Genomic DNA, 19,566 nt, shown 5'->3' with positions numbered 1-19,566 from the left:
GCTTACCTCACTTGAGCTGAACACCATAAATGCCATCAAGTAATAATGTTTGTTATGCAAATAGCACAGATACGAAGTGGGCTCATTTAGCGGGCCCCTTTTTACCCGCGGGTCCTTGAACCGCTCCTGTTGTGTGCGAACGTGCCCTCGCATGGAATGGATGAGGTACACCCCCCCCCGAGTCCTTGATGCATCCTGATTTTTTGCTCGGACCGCCCTCGATTATACAACCCGTCAGTTGATTAATAAAGCACTGCGATTGCTCGCTTGCAACTTTTTGTTTATGATTCAAAAGGAACATTTAATTTATTTGCTTTGTTTTTTGTTTGTTTTGTTTCAGAGTTTTTAAGATTTTCTGTTTTTTTTTTTGCTTTTCGTTTCCGGCTGCCGCTCTTCACAAAAATTGAATTTCTGCTTAAGGTTGTCGTTCTGGTTCTTAGCTTTGTCCTGGTGCCACGCCCACTTAGAAAAGCGTTCGGATAGTTAGAGGGGGTGGTGGGTGGGGCGGGGTGAGTCTCGAAGGTGTCAGGGAGTTTTGAGTATTTAGAGAGTTACGAGTGTGTGTGTGTGTGTGTGTGAGTGTCTTAGCAGATATTCCTTCTTCATTTCGTTTGTAGACGAAAACACATTAGTTTCGAGTTTTTGTATACACATACAATCATACGCTAGAGTATATCTAAAAGTAGGATACAGGGATACATCTATATAGAGTTAAGGAGTGAGACATATGTAGAGTGAATGACAACTTGTTTTGCTTCGTGGTTTCTAGGCTTCTTCTATGTGTGTGTGTGTGTGTGTGTGTGTCTGTGTCTGCTTGTGTGTGTTTTGGCCCCTTCCTTCCGGGCCTTACACGTTTGCTAGTGTTGGTGTTGCTGGTGCTGTTGCTTTTCCTCTTAATAGCCTTTACAGTAGGTTTTCAATTTGACGACAAAATATACGTTTAGTCATAGACATACACTCACGTACACATATATGTATGTATGTATAAACATGAAACACATTCAGTTAGTTATAGTAGTGGGGCTGCTCCTTTGATTCAAGAGCTCCGTCTCCGTAGCTTTATAATATATGTATTTAAAGTTCTCCTCTTCGTGTGGGTGTTGTTTTCTGTGAGTGTGCTGAGTTGGCTGCCTGGCAGCCTTTTTTGGGGATATTTATTAAATGCAGAGAGCTTTGATAGTTTGCAGTTTAGTATTTCCGTATTATCAGTATTTGCTTAGTAACATTTCCATAGTCGAGTGCGAAGCTTAAGAATAAACAATATCGAAGATGGCTTACGTAGCTAGACGAATAAGCAGCTGCTGGTTTGGAACTATTTTCTATTGCGACATTAGTTAATTCGGTGCGTGACTGGTTTTTGTATTCGTATTTGCATTTCTTGCAGTTTCTCTTTTTGCTTTCATTACTACAGAGAACATTTAAACTACGTTTAGGTGGCGGCCTTTATCTATTTATTAATTGGAAAGTAACTTGGGATGGGTGAGGATTATTCCACTGAATAAATCATCTGCAAAGTCTTCTGGGCACACCCACTCCCATCCCAGTTCAGTTTCCAAGTCTTGTGGGGGATGTGGGGCTTTTTGGGGCTTGACAACTTTAAGTTGCCGCCTGGCTTGGCTAACGCAAAGGCAAATTAATACATAACTCTGTGGAAATGGATACAGAGATAGAAACAGAAACAGAAACAGAAACGGAAACAGAAACAATTTCTAGCTAATTCAACTAAAAGGCGTACACAAACAGCAAGGACGTCTTAAGCTGGAGATTTTGGCTCGGATTGGGGCCAAGTGACAGGTTGAGAAGCGAGCGCAGTGAAACTCACAAACTCACAAATGCACTGAGCGAAAACCCAGGTGCATATTGCAAATTGCATATTTCATGGCGCAAGCTGTCAGGGGCGGAGATTATTCCCCTGTCCTTTGGCTTCGAACTAATTGAGCAACGAAACGATTGCGACCAGTTTCTCCGAAAGTGAATTAGTGCGGAGCATTCTGGGGTTAAGGTGCTAAGGGAGCTCTATGCAAGCGAGTGTAGTTGTGTGGGTGTGGATAATGTTTATCGGTTGTTTGCCATCGGTTTAACATTTGCTCTTTTTGCTTTTCACCTGATACAGATTCTGTTTTGAACTTCCTCCCTTATGACATACGCAATAGTAATAATAATAATCAAGGTAAATAAATATATCGCATTCGTAACAATCTCGAGGACAACATTCGTGAACAAAAGATTCCGCATCCTGTTGTCGCACCTCTTCCCGCTCAATCCTTCGTCCTGTGGCTTGGCTTACACGCTACACACATTCAATAAAATATGCACATCAATAATTCACATTCATTTATCATTTAAGTTTCGTGTCTGTGTCCGTGTGTGTTGTTTTCAATGTTTCGGCGTAATTCTGTGTGTTTCGCTGCGTGTGAGTGTTTGTTATTCAATTGCTAACTACTTAAATGTCAGTTTTATCTAACGCTTAACCCTCATGCCGCCCGGGGGTCATTTCGACCTCTGGCTCTGGTGTCAACGGGCTGGAAAATGATAGCTCTTCTATTGTTGGGTGGACCTCAGTTGCTATTTGACTTTTGACTCGCTTTGATGCACGGCTTTCAAGGGCATCACGCATACGCAGTGTGTTGCCCTTAGTTGCTCTATGTTCGAAGTGAGATGGAACTTTAAGGCCAGCAAACTGCATTGCTCATACGCAGTGTGGCCTTAAAGTATTCGATGTTCATTTGTGCGCTCTAACTGAAATAGCTCATACGCCGTGTGGCCTTTGTTGATATACCTCATTACAGATATCTCTTGAGAGAGATGTAATGCTTTTACCTGCTTTTATTAAGTTTAATAGTTAAATGCAGGTGATAGAGGTCCACCCCAGTGTACTGGTGTGTGTATATGCGTGTGCTTACGTATCTGAAGTTAGCTGGCTCTCAGTGTAATTGGTTTTGCGCCAAACTCTAACAGGTAAATTCACATTTAATCTCACATTTAAAATGCAAAAGTTTCAATTAATTTATATTGGGCTTCGCTCCGCTTGACTCCACCTGGATACCGCTCATCCTGCGTCAGTCCTGCGTCAGTCCTTCGTCTCGCTTAGATGTACATGCCCAGATCCGCATGGAAGTCCTGCAGATACGATAGCAACTGGGAGGGCGTGGGTCGCTGTTTGGCCTCGCAGTGCCAGCAGCAGTTCATGACCGTGAAGCTATTGGGGTTGGTTAATGAGTAAAGGGAATCGAGTGGAAAGAGTGAAATTTATATTTATATTTTTCAGCACATATTCAGCAATATGTTGTGAGTTTGACTACTTACAATTCATCTGGGCAGTTGACGGGCTGCTCCAGCCGGAAGCCGGCAGCCAAGTAATTGGTAAGCTCGAATATGTCCACCTCCTCGTGTGGCATCTGGGCCAGGGTGACCAGCTCCCAGTAGGTGACGCCCAAGGCCCACACATCGCCCTGGGTGGCATACACTCGTTTCTGGAGCGACTCCAGCGACAGCCACTTCAGCGGCCGGTTCTCATTGTCGCCCAGGCAGTCGTAGTCGTCCGGGAAGAGATCGCGGGACAGGGCGCTATCGCAGATCTTCACATATGACTCTTCGTCCAGGCTGGAAAATTGTATAGTAATAATAATGGCAAGGCATTAGTTATATATTAAGTTAAAGCTTAAAGTAACAAATGTGTAATACGGGATATGTTCATGAGTACTCACTAGCAGTTGCGTGTGGCAATGTCCTTGTGCACGATGCCCAGGGAGTGCAGATAGGCCAATCCCTTGGTGATGTGCAGCCCAAACTCGACCAGTTGGCGCGTACTCAATGCCGTGCTCGACTCCCGCGACTTTTGCAAGTACCTGTGATAGCATAAGAACAAGGTCGAGTCTATCCTCACACTTGGATCCTCCCTCTTTACTTACATCTTGAGATTGCCCTTGGACGGATGGGGATAGGCGATCTCCGGCGGACCCGGCAGCTCCGTGTTGGCCAGCAGCGGTGCCAGGATGTGCTGATGACTGACGCCGATCAGCAGGGAGGCGTCCTGCAGCAGGCAGGCCACCTGGGTGAGCGAGGCGCCATCGATGACGGTCTTCACCAGCGCCTCGCAGGACTCGCCCAGCTTGCCGGCATAGATCCTGCCGAAGGTGCCCTCCTTGACCAGCTCCTCGTAGCTGAGGGCGCCCGGCTGGACGCTGGGTATCCGTCGCAGCCGCTGGTTGCCCTTCTCATGGCCGTGACTGGCCATGGTGATGGTGCTGCCGGTGGGTATGCCCCCAAAAAGGCTCAAGCTGCCACTTCCGCTGGTGCAGTTGCCATTCCCATTGCTGCGAATGCTCTTCGGCGTCGAGAGGCTGCAGGGCTAGAAAGCGAAAGTAAATGAAATTAATTGAAGGCTGAATAAATAACCGTGATAACAAACCACTGGCATTGTTATGCTGCTAATTAATGTTTGCTTGTTGTTCAGGATTCAAATTTATGCAGTGCACACACACTTCATTATTCTAGCTCTTTTTCATGGGCAACATTGCAACATCGCATTGGATGTGCAAATTGACATTAAAATTATTTAAGCATTGAATTTGTAAAATGTGGGTTGCTTGCATCCAACACACACACGGCTATTAATAATAAATTCAGCAATTAATATATAGGGTGTTTTTTTTAGAGGTATAGAACTTTAAATTGCAATAAAACAACGATGGATTATTCGATTGACATGAATTTTATTGACATGAAAGATAATCTTGTGGCATTACATTTTAAATATGATTTCTGGCATATGACCGCCACGGCTGGCTCGGATGTAGTCCAATCTGGACGTCCAATTTGCAATGACTTTTTCCAACATTTGGCCGTATATCGGCAATAACACGGCGAATGTTGTCTTCCAAATGGTTTAGCGTTTGTGGCTTATCCGCATAGACCAATGACTTTACATAGCCCCACAAAAAGTAGTCTAGCGGTGTTAAATCACAAGATCTTGGAGGCTTATGAAAAATCGGGAACAACAGCAATCTCGTTTTGGGCCCATTCGACGAATCTACGCCTTGCTTGATGATCGTTTGGTTTCAATTCTTGCACGAGTTGGATTTTGTAAGCACGCATGACGAATTGCCAAACCAAACTGAGAATAAATCACTTGACAGCTGTTAAATCGGTCGCCATCTTGAACAGTAATGCCAACTTAAAGTTCTATACCTCTAAAAAAAACACCCGTTATAAGCAGTGAAAGGTGACTTTGATCCCATATTGCAATCAAGATTACCAAACTCCGATGCGCCGAGAAGGGGTTTCCGCTCAAGTGAGCTGCTCAGTGGCAGGACACTTGAGTCGAGGAAACTGTATAAATTTCCATATTTCCGTGCCCCCATCTAATTTGGGCCAACTAAGGACCCAAAAGAGAGAGAGAATATCCCCCCCCAAAAAAAAAGGCCAACTGGCGATGGCAACGGCAACTTTGGCAACAGAAACAGCAATTTCAGCTGCCGGATTTGCATCTTTCAGCTTGCATCCGTTTACCGTTAGTCATGCACTCGGCTGCGCTCCTCCGTTCATTCATTTTAATGAATTGAGTTCCGTTTCCGCTCCAAGGCACTCCCACATCTTCTTCAGCTATAATTTAGCCCCTCACCCCGCCGCTCAGCTCGCTTGTCTTACAGCATGAATAATTTATTGGCTGGCAAAAAAGCTTTAATTCGCCGAGCATTATGTTTGCACAGCCGTCGTTGGTTGGGGCAAAAATGGGGAGTAGCTGAAACTGGGGAGCTCAGCTGTAGGAAATTGCGAACTCGTCTTGGGCAAACAAAGTCTGCTGCCAGATAACCAGAAGTCGCTCATGGAATGGGAAAGGAGCCGAACGCAGTTCGCCCTCTTAAATTCCAGCCTAGACAGCACATTTATTCCCGCACAATATGAAACAGTTGGCCGAAGAGAAAATAGATAAAAACGAGCAGAACTCGGTCTAATAAACACAAGAAAAATCAGCACAACTCGCTCGGAAATCTGCATAACTGCGGCCGGGTTCAAGTGGATCCGAGTGGCTTTTCCCTGGACACTAAATCTCCATCAGTTTCCAGGAGCAGGAGGAGCAGGAGGAGGAGCAGGAGGAGCAGCAGCAGGTGGATGGCGTTTTTATTAAAAGCCACCGACGGCAATATGCGGGAATTATATTATTTGGTGTGGTCTGACAACAGCTCCCGCAAAAGGAAGGACAAAAGGACACGGGCGCCGCGAGGAAGCCAAACGACACAATTGCAGCACATTCGCAACATTCGCCGGAGCGACAAAAGGCAATAAAAACAATAGTTGGCTGCCTTTTGTTAGTGAATTTCATTTCATTATTGCCTTCATTGCCACTTTCCTGTGGGGGAAACGTCGCTGCCCCCGATGTCCTGCGAAGCCCGCCTGCGATTCCTGCTGTTTGTCCTTTATTGTGATTGTCGTGCTGCTGCCACCGCGTTTGCTGCTGCTTCTGGGCCACAAAGAAAATTCAATTAAAACGCAACAATATCGCACTCCATCATCAAAGCTGTTCCACCGAGTTGGAAAAGGAGGAGCAGAAGAAGCAGGTGGTCCTGTGGCTGGCTGCGATTGGTCAGCTGGTGGGGCATGTCCTGGCTGAGCCATAAATCCGCAGGGATTCACATGCAAAGAGATCCGGAGATTGTCTGCCAGACCTTGAACCTGTGTCTGCTTACAGTACGCATCCTGACCGCATCCCAAATCCTTTGTGGGATGTCCTTAACTCTGGCAGAACGTGTGCCTGAATGCGTTAATGAGCCGCGTTCAAATGTAATTACAATTTGATTAGTTGCTTCAGCATTAAATGGCAAAAATGCCATGGAGTTAGAGAGTCCTTGACTTCATGCTGAAGAAATTGAAATTGCTTGGCAGCTCGTAAGCAAATCGTTTTATTTAATTGGCATTAATATACGAGTTTTGTGCACTTAAAGTGACTTCTACCTCTTCAATAAATAAATGCAATCCCTTCAGCATTCTTAGCATTATTACGTTTCGCTTGCAACTTTTCCCAAGGACTTCGAGTGGCTTGGCAAATAGTTTAAGGACACAGTTCAGTTTAAAATAAACCAATTGTGCACTTCAAATGACTTCTGCTCTCTTGGCCTTATTGCTCTCAATCTTAGCTGATTGTCATTGAAGAAATACTTCAGATTTTCCTCTGTGCGAACAGGCCAATAAATGCGAAAAATGGCAGTAAAATTAAAAGGTAATTTGGCCAATGTTTGTTCCCAATAAACAAGAAGGGGGCCATGGATTTTATTGCAGTGCTGTCCCACCCAGCTTAAATTGCAAATGAAAGTGTTCATTTCGGCTCTCGATATTAAATGCGGATGTCAAACGACGGGACATTATTGCTGGCCATTTCATTTGAAATTCGAAATGGCCAAAAAGCAGGCCAAAAATAACTGCCAATTGACGATGGCCTCGACCATTTTTGATCAGGATACGTTGGGAGGTGGAATTTCGAAACAGAATTTGCAGCTGGGCGTCAAGGATACGAGATATCAGTTTGAGAACACGACTGCAGCTGCTGCTGCTGTTGCTGCTGCTTGGTTGTTGTGACATTTCTAATGACAACCAGGCTCAAAGGAAGGGGGGGTGTGTGTGTCCTGCCTGTGTCCTGCGAATGACGTAAGCAAACAACGAAACACACACGACTTGACAAGCGTCTGATTTGCTTATGTCACTTGCAGCTCTACGGCTGCCCGCAGGAAGAACAACCGCAACCATCGTCACCGCTTCACTACTATACCGCTCCGCCCCTGCCACGCCCCCTTTCGGCCAACCAATCCCGCTTGTAATTAAAAACGCTTGATGACAATTTTGCCAGAACGTCAGCACGTCGACGTCAGCACGTCACTTGCCGGCAAAGCCGAGCTGCAGTCCAACTTTTTGGCAAGCAGCCGAGGGAAAAGCAGCACAACAAAATTTTCACACAATTTTCCAACACCGCACAGTGGGCCGGGTGGGCGTAAATATTTTAATGAAGTCTCACCGCTGCACTCACTTTCGTGTTGGGCAACCTCTAACAGAATTCGGTGGGAAAGTTTTCGTTTCATGCACAACAAGCGAAATATAAAAGTTCAGTCTGTTATATGTGCATTAATTAATCAACTTAATTGGTAAATCAAATTTGTATAAACTCAACAGTTTTGCGCATCTGGAAAACTTTTAGAAAATGCATAAATTCAGCTAATGAAGCATCGAAAAATCAAGCTTTGCTCAGCTTATTAGGCCAAGATATTTAGAGCTATTTATTTATCCAAACAATTAGCCATAGTTTTCAAACCACTGTGCCGAAAAATTGTTGACACAAAATGCAACTATGCAAAATGCTGCTGATGCTGTTGCTATGTAGTGTGCAGCACTTTCTGCGTATTTTCCCACCAGCAGTGAATTTTACTTTAGTCGGGCAATGACAGCATTTTGTACGTATCACGTATACGACCTGTCGCCTTCTCCTAATAAGCCATGGCGGTGAAGTGGAACCAGATGAAAAGCCGGCTGCCAGGTGGAGCTGACAGTGCGTCCTGCTCGCCTTTGGCTCAATTATATTTCAATTTACCTGCCAACAGGTCTCTGCCAACTGGGGAAAAGCTTTTAATCAAGGTGGAAAGCCTCTCTGTCTGACTTTTCCCTCAGCCTCTTCTCCTTTTCTCCGTTTCTCTCTCTTTTTTTCTGTTTCGATTCAACTAACTGAACTCTCATTATTTTGGCATTTCCATGGCCGAGGCTGCCAGGACAAACTGTGTGTGCCTTCTAATTTGCCGGCATCAACTAATTTGAATTTCGTTTGATTTATGCCTGATCGATTTGGCCATGGCCCGAACAGCCCCTCCCCCCTCCCCATTTTGCCCTCGTTTGATGCATGGCATTTTGATGAGTCGACCTCGTTAGGCCCGTCGTTTAATAAGCGTTTTTGGGGGAAAGCAAAAAGGTTCTTTCGACTAATGCATAATTAAAGAGGGGAAGATGTCGGCTGGTTTTACTGCTTTCTAATTAAAGGTGGCGCATACTTAACCAAAGTCGCCGCTTACACGCACTTAATCACGCATAATTGCCTTTCAATTAGCCATTGCGTGCTCTGGCCACGCCCCCAGGTACTCACGCCCCCTCCTCACTTCCCTCTATTTTAACCACCACCTCCACTTCAACCTTTTGGCTCAGCATTAATAATGCGGTTGCACAATTTACACATGTCCCCCACGGATTTCCATCGATTTTCTCGGTTTGTTGACTTTGCAAATTAAATTAACTTAGCCCCTTAGTTCGTTGCTCCCAAGGAAGGCACTCCAACTGGCCAATGAAGTCTGTCAATTAAAGCTGAGGACCCCCATTTTAATGGAGAAGTCTTGTACTCTAGTGCGGTTTAAGCGATTTCCATGTTGGGCCATCGCAAAAACTAAAGTGCAGTGTGTAAACGGCGCCCCCAAGGATCCGCAACGCTTGGTCCTTGGACCACAAAGGGAAATCGGAACAAAAGAAACATCCGCCACTTCCGTTTGTCTCTCCTGCGGCTGACAGGAAGCAATCAATATAGTGTAATGCCAGACAAAAGCATCCGCCGCCGCAGTTTGCCTGACCGAAGGGGAATCCCCAGCGGATGGCTGAGAGTGGAGCGGATGGCTGACTTGAAAAAATATCGAGCGACGTTTGGGTAATTTGTCAACCTTTGGCGACGGCTTTTGTTCGCCGGCTTAACCCCTTGGATTCGTCACCTGGCTGGTCACATACCACGACACCCATTAACTGTCTTTCTTCCTTCTCAACCTCTCCACAGCTTTCATTCCGAATGTAAGTAATGCCTTTTAATCAAAAGCAACAACTGTAGTAAATCCATTAATGGTTTACGTGTCGCCGACTTTCACTGGGGTTAGAACTCCCTGCGTCTGGATAGCCAGCTCCCCTTTTCCCTGAACATGGAGCTTGACTCCCCCCCTGCTTCACCCCCTGCTGAGCAGGTTGATTTACAAATTTCTTTAATGGGGCGACAACAACATTTTTAATTAGCACCTGTTCCCGCTGCTGCTCAGGCTAGTCAGCCATTTGTCGATCCAGTAATCTCCATAAAACAGGAGGACATGCTCGCAGTTCCGCACCGTGGAAATGAATTTCCAACTTTCCCTGGCTCCTCGCCTCGTAATTTCCTCCGAGGAAGGAGGTGCAAGTACGCCCAAGTACTTCGACAACTTTCTCCCTAATGATGCCATTCAAATGCGTGGCACGATGTTCCCGGCTTCTCTTAACCCATTACATCCTGGGTTCCTTTCGCTCTGATTCCACTGTGTGCTCCAGTTTCTCTCTCCCTTTCTCTTCCAGCTGATCCAATACTCTAATGCCTCCACTTAGATTCTGTTTCAATGGCTGTTGGATCTCCCGCACATTGCGCATCCGCCCTGTTGTCCTCAGCTTTAGCAGCCTTTTGTTGTTGGTGCTGCAATAATATTTTGCAAGTGTTTCTAAACAAGCACAAAGTCATGTTTCAACAGCTGTAGTCTGCTTTCTGTTCGCTGCTGTTTTTATTGTTATGTGCCACTACTTCCCCTGCTGAATTCCCTTAGTTCCCTTAGTTTCACCCCCACCACCCCCTTTGCAACCCCACTGTAACTGCTTTTTGCTAAGCTTTCGCTGCACATTAAAGCAATTTGGCCGACGTTTATAGACTGATTTAATATAATGCGAAGGGGCGGGGAGAGAGGGTGGATCCACACCCAAATGAGATATTTCCACACAAATGAACAGAGCCAGACCTCTGGTGTGTGTGTGTGTGTGGGTGTGGGTGCGTAGAGTATCTGTGTGCAATTGGATATAATTGTTTGACTAAATGAGTGCGTTCGCCTCTTGTTTGTGCCCCCAAATGTGCCATACTTCGCTTAGCGCTCACACATGGCCAAAAGCCTGGCCAAAAGGAGAGGGGAGGAGGTGGGGGCAGAGGATCCTTTGGATAGCGAGCTGAACATAACGGAACAACAATAATTATGGCAAGCACTCTCATCCCCAACCGCATCCCCACTTCCACTTCCACTTCCATCTCCACTCCGGATCTACTTCAATTTCGGTGGAAGGGGGATATATGTGGAGAGAGTGCGAGTGAGATAGAGCAACTGAGAGGGAGACGGGAATTCATTTAATTCCCAGCCGTCTGCTTCGATGCGTGCATCCTTCCACTAGATAGAGGCGAATCCAAATGGATATGACTCTTGGCATCGTGGATGGCCCGATAGCCGTGTAATGGATGGAGGAGCAGCTCTTGCCACCCATTCCATCTGCGATTGGAGGCTGTTCCCATGATGAGGATGAAATTGAAGGCTAAACAAACAGGAATCTCTGGGCAAAGAAGCGGCGGATCACGAAGATGGAGATGTATTAAGCTGAACACATAAAAATCCCCTCCAGTTTCCAGGGAAATTGAATATTTAATTATGGCTCGATGGAAATTGCGTTAGAACTTGGTGACGAAAATGGGCCAGACATCATGATGCTAGGGAGTCTAGAAAAATGCCAGAGTGGGAACCCAAAATGTTTACAAGGACAACAATTGAAGAGGCTGCTAAATAATTTATTCCAATTTGGCAGAGATTTCGAGGCACCAAGAAGTTAACTTGGCTCGAAAGAAATGCTAATGTTTTCCCTAGAGGGAGAAGTGCTTTTAAAGAGGGAACGAAGGACTTGAACTCCCAAGTTGGTGGAGAATAATCCCAGTGCTTTGGAAGGAACCCTAATGGGTTGGGTTCATTCAGTGGTTAGTTTGGATTAAGTTTACTAATTTTCGCCCAGAGGTATGCATTGCCTAAAACTCACTGGATTGGAAGCAACAACCGAGATAAACAGGGCCAGACTGTCTGCGTCCCTCTGAATGGAGCACCTTCGCTTATCTAGGCGGACATTCCACCTCCTTCCTCGAGAGACTCACACGCTCCGCCTCTCGAGGCACTGGGTTTGTGTGTCGCCTTCACCTGCACCTTCGCCCAGCTTCCACTTCCACTTCCCACCTGCCACATGAAGTACGTGAGCGCCACACGAAAGTTTCCCCCTTCGAAATCAGACCCAGACATCCAGACATCCAAACATCCAGACATCCTCGAGGGGAGCGGGTGGGAAAAGCCGCATATTTATGAATGGCTCTTGTTTCGAGTTTAACGCACTACGGGAGCTTTATCAGCTCGTAAATATAAATTAGAATTTAATTTTTATCGTCGAGGAAAGGTGGCTCATGAGGGGTGGGTGGGAGCGGGTCCTCCGCCTGGGGAGCAATCGAGTGGTCCTCGGCACAAATTAGAGGGTAGTCCTGGCAACAGGGAAGCGAGGTCTGCTTCAAGGGTATCGCCATTTCCATTTGCGCCTGCCACGTGTCGTAATATATCAAAGGCTTTGATTTCGCAGTGGAGCCCAGTCGAAATCCCCATTTCAAATCCAATCAAGCCCCTGGGATGGTCGATAGTGGGTTAGATAGTGGATACTAGTGGCACTCACCTGGGTCAGTTGCGAGGAGGCGTAGTAGGAAATCCTCGAGGGACAGATCGACTCTGGCTTCGAGTAAATCGTCTCTGCGGTCTGCTCGAGATTCATGGGCAGCAGGGCGGTGGCATACGGCGTGGGGGTGGGTGAGCTCCGGAAACCTGTGGATTGGTGGAGGGAGTGAAGGGGGAGAGTATGTCAGAGGGGTCATCGATGTGGGCGAGTGGGTAATGAACTTACGGTCGAATATGCTGCACGACTTTTTGCTGTCCGCAGGGTATTTGTTGAGGCTGGCAATGGTCGCATAGGAGCCCGTGGCACTCGGCGGTCTTCCCAGGGGATCCAGACGGATGAACACGTTTTGGTGGCTGCCATAAGCTGCGGTGGTGAAGCTGGTGCTAAAAGATGGGGATGAGTGTTAATGGAGTGGTTTGGTTTGGTTGTGGAATGGCGGATAACCCACTGTAGCGAGTCCTGGCGAAGCTGTTTGCGCGCCCTCACATACATCATGCTGGCCACTAGACCCACGGCCAAAACCAAACCCAGAGCACAGGCGGCGGCACTGAGCAGGGCGGGTCCTTGGGAGGGGGCGTGGGCAGGCGCCGGCGATTGATTGGGCTCAGGTGAGATGCCTGCGAAACGGAATTCCGATGAGTGATGGATAAGTGGGCGTGGGCGAGGGCGTGGGTGGCGGAGCTGTCGTTTTGGAGTACTCACCTTTGGCGCAGATCTTATTGCGCTTGAAGTGGAGCCGGGTGTCGTTGAATCGAGGAGGAGCACGCACCACCATGTTGACATTGACGGGCATCTGTAGGCTCGCATTTCCGGTGCAGGGCAGGTAAACCAGGAAGGACTCGATCTCCTGTGGCACCAGCCCCTTGTGCGGAATGCTCAGCGTGGGCGTGCCCAGTGCCTCCTGGTCGTTGTTGTACTCGATACTAATGGCGTATGGCAGCTGGGGGGGGGGCAGAGAGTTATGGTGGAATGGTTAATTATCGCAGGTTCTAGATGACTGCTCCTGGTTACTCACTGGGTAGGCAATCAGACTCTGCCAGGAGAACTCCAGCTCATGGACATCCGCAGGCACTGGAACGGTGAAGTGCATTGCGTATGTGTTGATGGCTCCCTCGTGCACATAGAACAGGTCCGCCTCGAGTCCTGCGGGGATAAAAGAACCAACAGGACATACGGTGAGAGAATGGATGCGGATGCGGATGCACTGCAGACGTAAAGCGAAAGTTTCCCCGCAATTTGCTGGGCACACCCACTCCATTTGCGCCGTAGTTTCTTCCCGCTGAGCAAACTTTGTGCATTTGCTGTTTGCACTCCCCTCGAGCGATTCTCTCTACCATTAAGCGGAAATTGATTTTCTCAAAGGAAAGGGATGCTGGAGAGATGGCAACACTAGGTGACAATGCTGGTGGGTAAACAAAACCCAAGACACAATAATAATCGAAATCGAATCCGTCACCAGCAGGCGAGTAAGCAGAAGTGTCTCGAGGTCTCCTTCGGTTCGCAATGAGGAGCGACAGGATTCCTGGGGGAAGCTCTTCGGGTTGGAGATATTAAAAGGTGTCAACTGCGACTGCTTCATCACAGGACTTCGCAGAGTAGCAGAAGTCCTGGCGTGTCCTGATCTTTCCCACTCTCCACTCGAATTCCCCACCCGCTGGCATTGAAAGACGAGCTGCTTGAGTTAAAACGACGTGAAATTAAATTTCTTCATCCGCTTTTATTGTTGCTCTTCCTATTTCTATTCCACGCCCCCCTTTTCAGCGGCGCATTATTTACTCCACGGGATCAGGCTAAGTTCGCTTTTCATTCATTCAGGCTGAGGAGGAGTGGGAACAGAGGGGCGAGGAGTGCCGCCTGTTTACCCGCTTCAAGTTCGAGTTGCCGCTGTTTCTGCTGCCTGGTGCTCTTCCTCCGACTCCGCCGGATGTTGGATGCTGGATGTAGCAATTCCGCTTCCGGCGGACTGAGTGAGGGGATGATTGGCGCAGGACGAAACCGCCTGCATTTAGGATAGAACAAAGCGCTCGCTAGCTGCTTAAAACAATTTTAAATCCAATTACAGAACAAGAAAAATCATTTTTCGTTAGCTTTCATCCCGCTCTCAGCTTCATCTACATCTTCAGACTGATTCTCCCCACCAGCTCAGCTTTCTTCTATCCACTTTCCATTTACCATTTCTGGCTTGTTTTTGAGTCCCAAATTGCTTTGCTCCCCGTCGCGTTTTTAACCTGGCTTTCTGAGTGGGCCAAGTGCACCACTTTCCCACCTATAGTACTACCCCACGAAACTCTTTGAGCTAGTGAAAAAAGCAAAGTGAAAGAACACAAACATAACCCCAAAGTGCTTCCCATCAAATATGCACAAACACCGAAAAAGGACAATGTGCCCTTCTCATCCTGTGCCCTTCTGTCCTATTCCTCTCATGGAGTTTTAGGCAGGAGGCAGTTGAGTAAATGACTGTCTCAATTAATTCAGCTCTGATTTCTGGGATGTCGCAGCTTCTCCACCACTCCATTCTCTTAACCCGTGTAATGCCTGTCACCTCGATTGGCTTCACTGGGGAGCGCACTCCTGAATTGCACTTTAAGCAGCATCATTTGGCAGTTCTCACCCCATTGCACAAGTTCATCCTGCTCCAGGTTGGATATCTTTTGGAATCCCCCATCATCCCATTCCCTTCCTTGTAGTGTCAAACTTTGCTCGTCTTTCATATCACGGTGCCGCCAACTTTGCCTGCGAAAGTTTCGCCGCTTTTGAGAAGGCTCCTTTCTTCTCGGGACTCTTCTGGATATTCCCTCCTTCAGACCTCTTCTTCCAGACCCGATAGTACCACACCCACGTGTCCTGCCTCCCTGGCCATAATTATAATTCCTGCCATTGCGATTGTCTGAAAGACTTCGCCGCACACACGTGACACTGCAACCGCAACTCTTATTCTCATATTCTCGTAGGTGGGGAAATGGGGCTCTGGAGATGGGGAAAAGCGGAAAAATGGCAGAATCTGGTGGCTAAGGTGAATCCCAGTGCCGTGTTAGCTCTGCACTCACACATCGCCAGCAAGCGGAGACACTATTTGCATGAGAGATTAAGGGGTAATTAGTGTCATTAGTTGGGAGAGTGCACTCCAGCCCCAATCCTCCTCTTCGGATCTCAGGGGAGGCAGGTGCCCCTCGTCGCTGATTAAGAGTGTTCCTGCTAATTGTCCCATGAATCAGAGATGAGGATTGCCGTTCAATTGGCACAGTTTCTGATTGCCTCTCCCCCAATCCCCCAATTACCGCATTTGAAGCAATAAGGACGGATTCCAGATGCCAAGCCACCCTTGAAGGAAAACATGTTACAGGGGGTAAATTAATGTGCGGATTTCTGACTGTTTTCTATTCATTAAAAATAATTTTCTTTTGCATTAACTTTTCATTCGCAGGGAAGTATCAGACCGAAGGTTGTGGTCCACCCTTAGGGTGGGGCACTTGGAAGCAGGTCCGAAGGGATCGGGTGGCAAGGAAAAAGTGTGCACATCAAAGCGAAACTTGTTGAAATTGCATTTTTACGCACCCTTGAACAGGAAAGTCTTCAGCGGAAGTAGGAGAGGGGAAAGGGGAAAGGGAAAGGGGGGTGGCTGTGTCGGTGGCAACGGGGAAAATGGTTCGTTGCTGGGACAACACATCCAAATTGAACTCAGAGGCGGAAAAACTCCAACAAAAGCGCAGAAAATATTTAATTTTAATGCTTTCGACACTTCATCGAAGGGATTGGGTGTCACGGGAGGGGAAAGGGAAAGTTCAGGGATTCGGCTGTAACAATTGATACGAAATGAGGAGAAAGGAGAAAGCAATGAACTTTGTTTACTCTTGGCACCGGAGAAGCCGAAAAGCGCACAACAAATGGTTGGAAGAAAAGATCCCATTTCCATGTGGGAAATGCAGCAAGAGTGTCCAGGAAAAGTTGGCTCGAATGGAATAGGGAATGGGGAATGGAGAATGGGGACTAGTTCGTGCATCCGTGACGAGCCTTCCACATGAAGAAACTCCCATGGAGACCGAGAAGCAGCGGAGGATGAAAGGGAAATGAGGTGGAAGTCTAAGGGAAAATCATGCACAGGAATTTTTCATCAGGGGTGCGAGAAATGAGAAGATGGAGGAGGAGAAGAAGGAGGAGGAGGAGGAGGAGGATGAGGGTCAGTTTGTTTGATTTCATGCTGCTTGTTAATTTTCAAATCGAAACAACTCAGAGGGTGGCAGCCATCACAACTGGAGGATGGGGGTGTTTTCAGGGGTGTTAACTGGTCGTTAGCAATATAACGAGCTTTTAGAAATGCAGGCAGGACCTCCAAGAAGAGGAAGAAAGAAGCCTGAAAGGAATCTTTGCCAGGCAAAAGAAATGGAGGAGCGCCTCTGGAAATGTCGCTAATGAAATCCGATTTGCATGATAAATAGGAAAAATAGTTGAAAAGGCGGAACAAGTTGTTTATGAGGTGGAATGGCCAGGAAAGAGCCCACTTGCCCCATTGAACCGGATGCATTTGAATGGCTTGAAGGCGGGAATGATGGATGGCAGGAGATGGAGGCCATAATTGGATGCAGTGCAGCGCAGCTCGTTCATCCATCAATCCAGTATCCATCTCTCCATCCATCTGATTGAGGATTACTTTTATGCCATCAACTAATTGAAGCGCTCTGATTTGGCAACTCGGAAGCCGAGTGGATGGAGCCTGCATAATGAGATGGAAGCATTTATGCTCCAATTACAGCTAAGTGCCGGAAAATGCTGTGACCAGCTAAACAGCTAAACAGCCAAACAGCTAAGCATTGAGTGATGGAGTAGCGACCGCGAACTAGGCCAGTTTCCATGCCTTCCCATCGGAGTTTCCACCTTCCACTTCTTTCCCGTTCCTGAGATCCATTAATCAAGCTGAGGAACAGGAAAATCGCGAGCCAAACGACGAGCACGAGGCCATTCCTCCTTGGCGCGTCTATGAAATCCGCGTAACTCCCATCTGGAGGAGTCAGCCCACTCCTGGGCTGGGCTGTGCTGGGGAACTTGGCCTTGGCTCGATCTGAAGCCGGCGCCATCAATAACGAGAATTCGCGTGGAGCAGCAAACGGAAAAACAAGAAAACAAACACGGAACGGCGAGCAGGGAAAACATGGAAATGTGGGGAGGCAAAGGAAATGGTCGAGGGAAACGGAAAATGGGGGAAAGCTACTTGCAGCTGTCAGCAACGCGGAGGTGGGTGGCTTAGGCCCGGCGGAAATCGATTTGTGTGCGATTTGTTTTGGTTTCGCCCACTAAGCATGTCCATATAGTTCCACCTTCCATGGTCCCCCTCGTCACTCCAGCAACTACCTTCCTTCGATGGTCAACTATAATTTCGGAACTATTAATGACTGTGACATGGTCTCCGACTTGGGGGACTGTTTGTGTTTTCGTGTTCGGGGATCAATGAATTTGTCCTGTCGCACTTTGGCCTCCAACTATTAATCATAGATCCTGCTCGTGGAGTGGGTGTCCCAATCGAAGTTTCATTAATGGATTAGCAAGCGGAACCGAGACTGGACTTACCCATCAGTTTCATCACCTCGTGGTGGCTGATGAAAATGTTCAGATAGCCGCTGACCGAAGTGGAAATGGTGAGCCATAGGAGCAGGATCGGGATCAGATTCAGGGGAAGGAGTCCCATGGTGGAGCGGGGTTTGGTGGCTTAGTGGGTGTGGGTGTGGGTGCCGCGAGGAGTCAATAAATTGTCAGAGCATGTGTCGCCGCAAGTGGCGAACATTTCCACAGCTCCACTTCGTCCGCTCCCCTTTGACAGCCAATCTCAATGTGTTGCCATTGATGCGTAGCTTCCAAGGGGGGAGTGGGGGTGGGGTTTCCGGGGTGAAGTTTTCCTGGTGCTGGGTTTAATTCGGCTGCCAGTTGCTCCTGCCTTGGTGATGGTTGTCAGTGGCTGGTGCCACAAACAGATCCCAAGCTCTCGAATAAGCGTTAAAATCAAATTCCAGCTGCTGCTAACTGTTCCGGCTGCAAGTGGGAACGAGATGGCCAGAAAGGGGTCTGTCTACCAAATTTGGGAACTTTTCAGCCTCGGCTTCCGCTGGCTGCTCCCCTCATTCCCCTCTCAGTCCCCTTTCTCCACTCCTGCAGTCTGTTTCAGAGCAACTTTTCCGTTTTCAGTTTTGTTTGGCTGCGGTTGCTGTTGCTATTGCTGTTCCTGGTGGCTTCCTCCTCCTCTCCTCCGCTTCTCCTCCTCCGGCTTTTTGCATCAGTGTGTCCAAATTTGGCCCAGACTGAGCTTGGTTGGCTTTTATTGGCTGAGCTCCTGTCAACTGGTCCTGCTTTCCACTTTCCTCTTTCGGCTGTGTTGTTTTGTGGCTATCGCCTGTCACTTTGTCCACTTTTCTGCTGCTGGTCACTCCATGTTCCTTGCTCCAGAGTCCTTTCTCCTCCGATTTCTTCCTCGCTTCCTGTTGGTTAAAAAGTGATTTGATTTAGTGCAAATCAGACTGCAGAAAGATATAGAGATGACAAAAGAAGATGCGTTTATAAAGATGGGGCTTCCTCAATTGGAGGTCTTAGAAATGGGTGTACATATATGTGGTGATGTGCTGTTCGGTGGTGCAAACAATTTGCAAAATCAAAATAAAAGTTTCTCCCCTGCAAAAGTAATTAGAAAGTTGCAGAAAGATTAACAGTTTAGGGTTTCGACTGAGATCCATCGCAACTTTCCGTGAAGTAACTGACTTACATCGCACATGAGTTGGTGGTTGAAAGTGGAAGGCGCTTTAATAAATTTGAGGCAGTATTTATGGGTTTGTTTGGCATAAATTATGAACTGGAAAAGGGAACAAGTTTTGGCTTTGGAAATGTTTGTGGTTCAAGTGGTTCAGGTGGTTTTCCCCCTGCTCATTGTTGTTTGGTCTACGTGTTTATTCAGCTGTCCCTCCCCTTTCCCCTTTCCCCTTCCCCGTGCCCCATTCCCCTTCATCCTTGCGGGTTATCCTTGCTGGTTGCGTGTGCAGGTAACCCGAATGGAATGCCAACTGCATTGGAGGAGGGCGGTGGGTCAAAGTGCAGTGGGGT

General features: G+C 47.5%; 1 protein-coding gene across 1 annotated transcript; it reads right to left on the bottom strand.

Moving 5' to 3' along the window:
* Positions 1-323: 323 nt before the first annotated feature.
* LOC120446528 (tyrosine-protein kinase Dnt) lies at positions 324-18,715 on the bottom strand. Its single transcript, XM_039627540.2, has 10 exons — positions 18,049-18,715; positions 13,502-13,629; positions 13,189-13,426; positions 12,935-13,103; positions 12,712-12,869; positions 12,487-12,632; positions 3,912-4,351; positions 3,708-3,848; positions 3,307-3,603; positions 324-3,199 (listed from the first exon to the last, which is right to left on the bottom strand). Exons 1-10 carry the CDS (start codon positions 18,164-18,166, stop codon positions 3,088-3,090), a joined length of 1,947 nt encoding a protein of 648 aa, XP_039483474.1. The 5' UTR covers positions 18,167-18,715; the 3' UTR covers positions 324-3,087.
* Between the last annotated feature and the right edge of the window lie 851 nt (positions 18,716-19,566).

Source organism: Drosophila santomea, chromosome 2R (assembly GCF_016746245.2).
Source record: "Drosophila santomea strain STO CAGO 1482 chromosome 2R, Prin_Dsan_1.1, whole genome shotgun sequence".
NCBI lineage: Eukaryota > Metazoa > Arthropoda > Insecta > Diptera > Drosophilidae > Drosophila > Drosophila santomea.
This window is presented reverse-complemented; position numbering and strand designations above follow the sequence as displayed.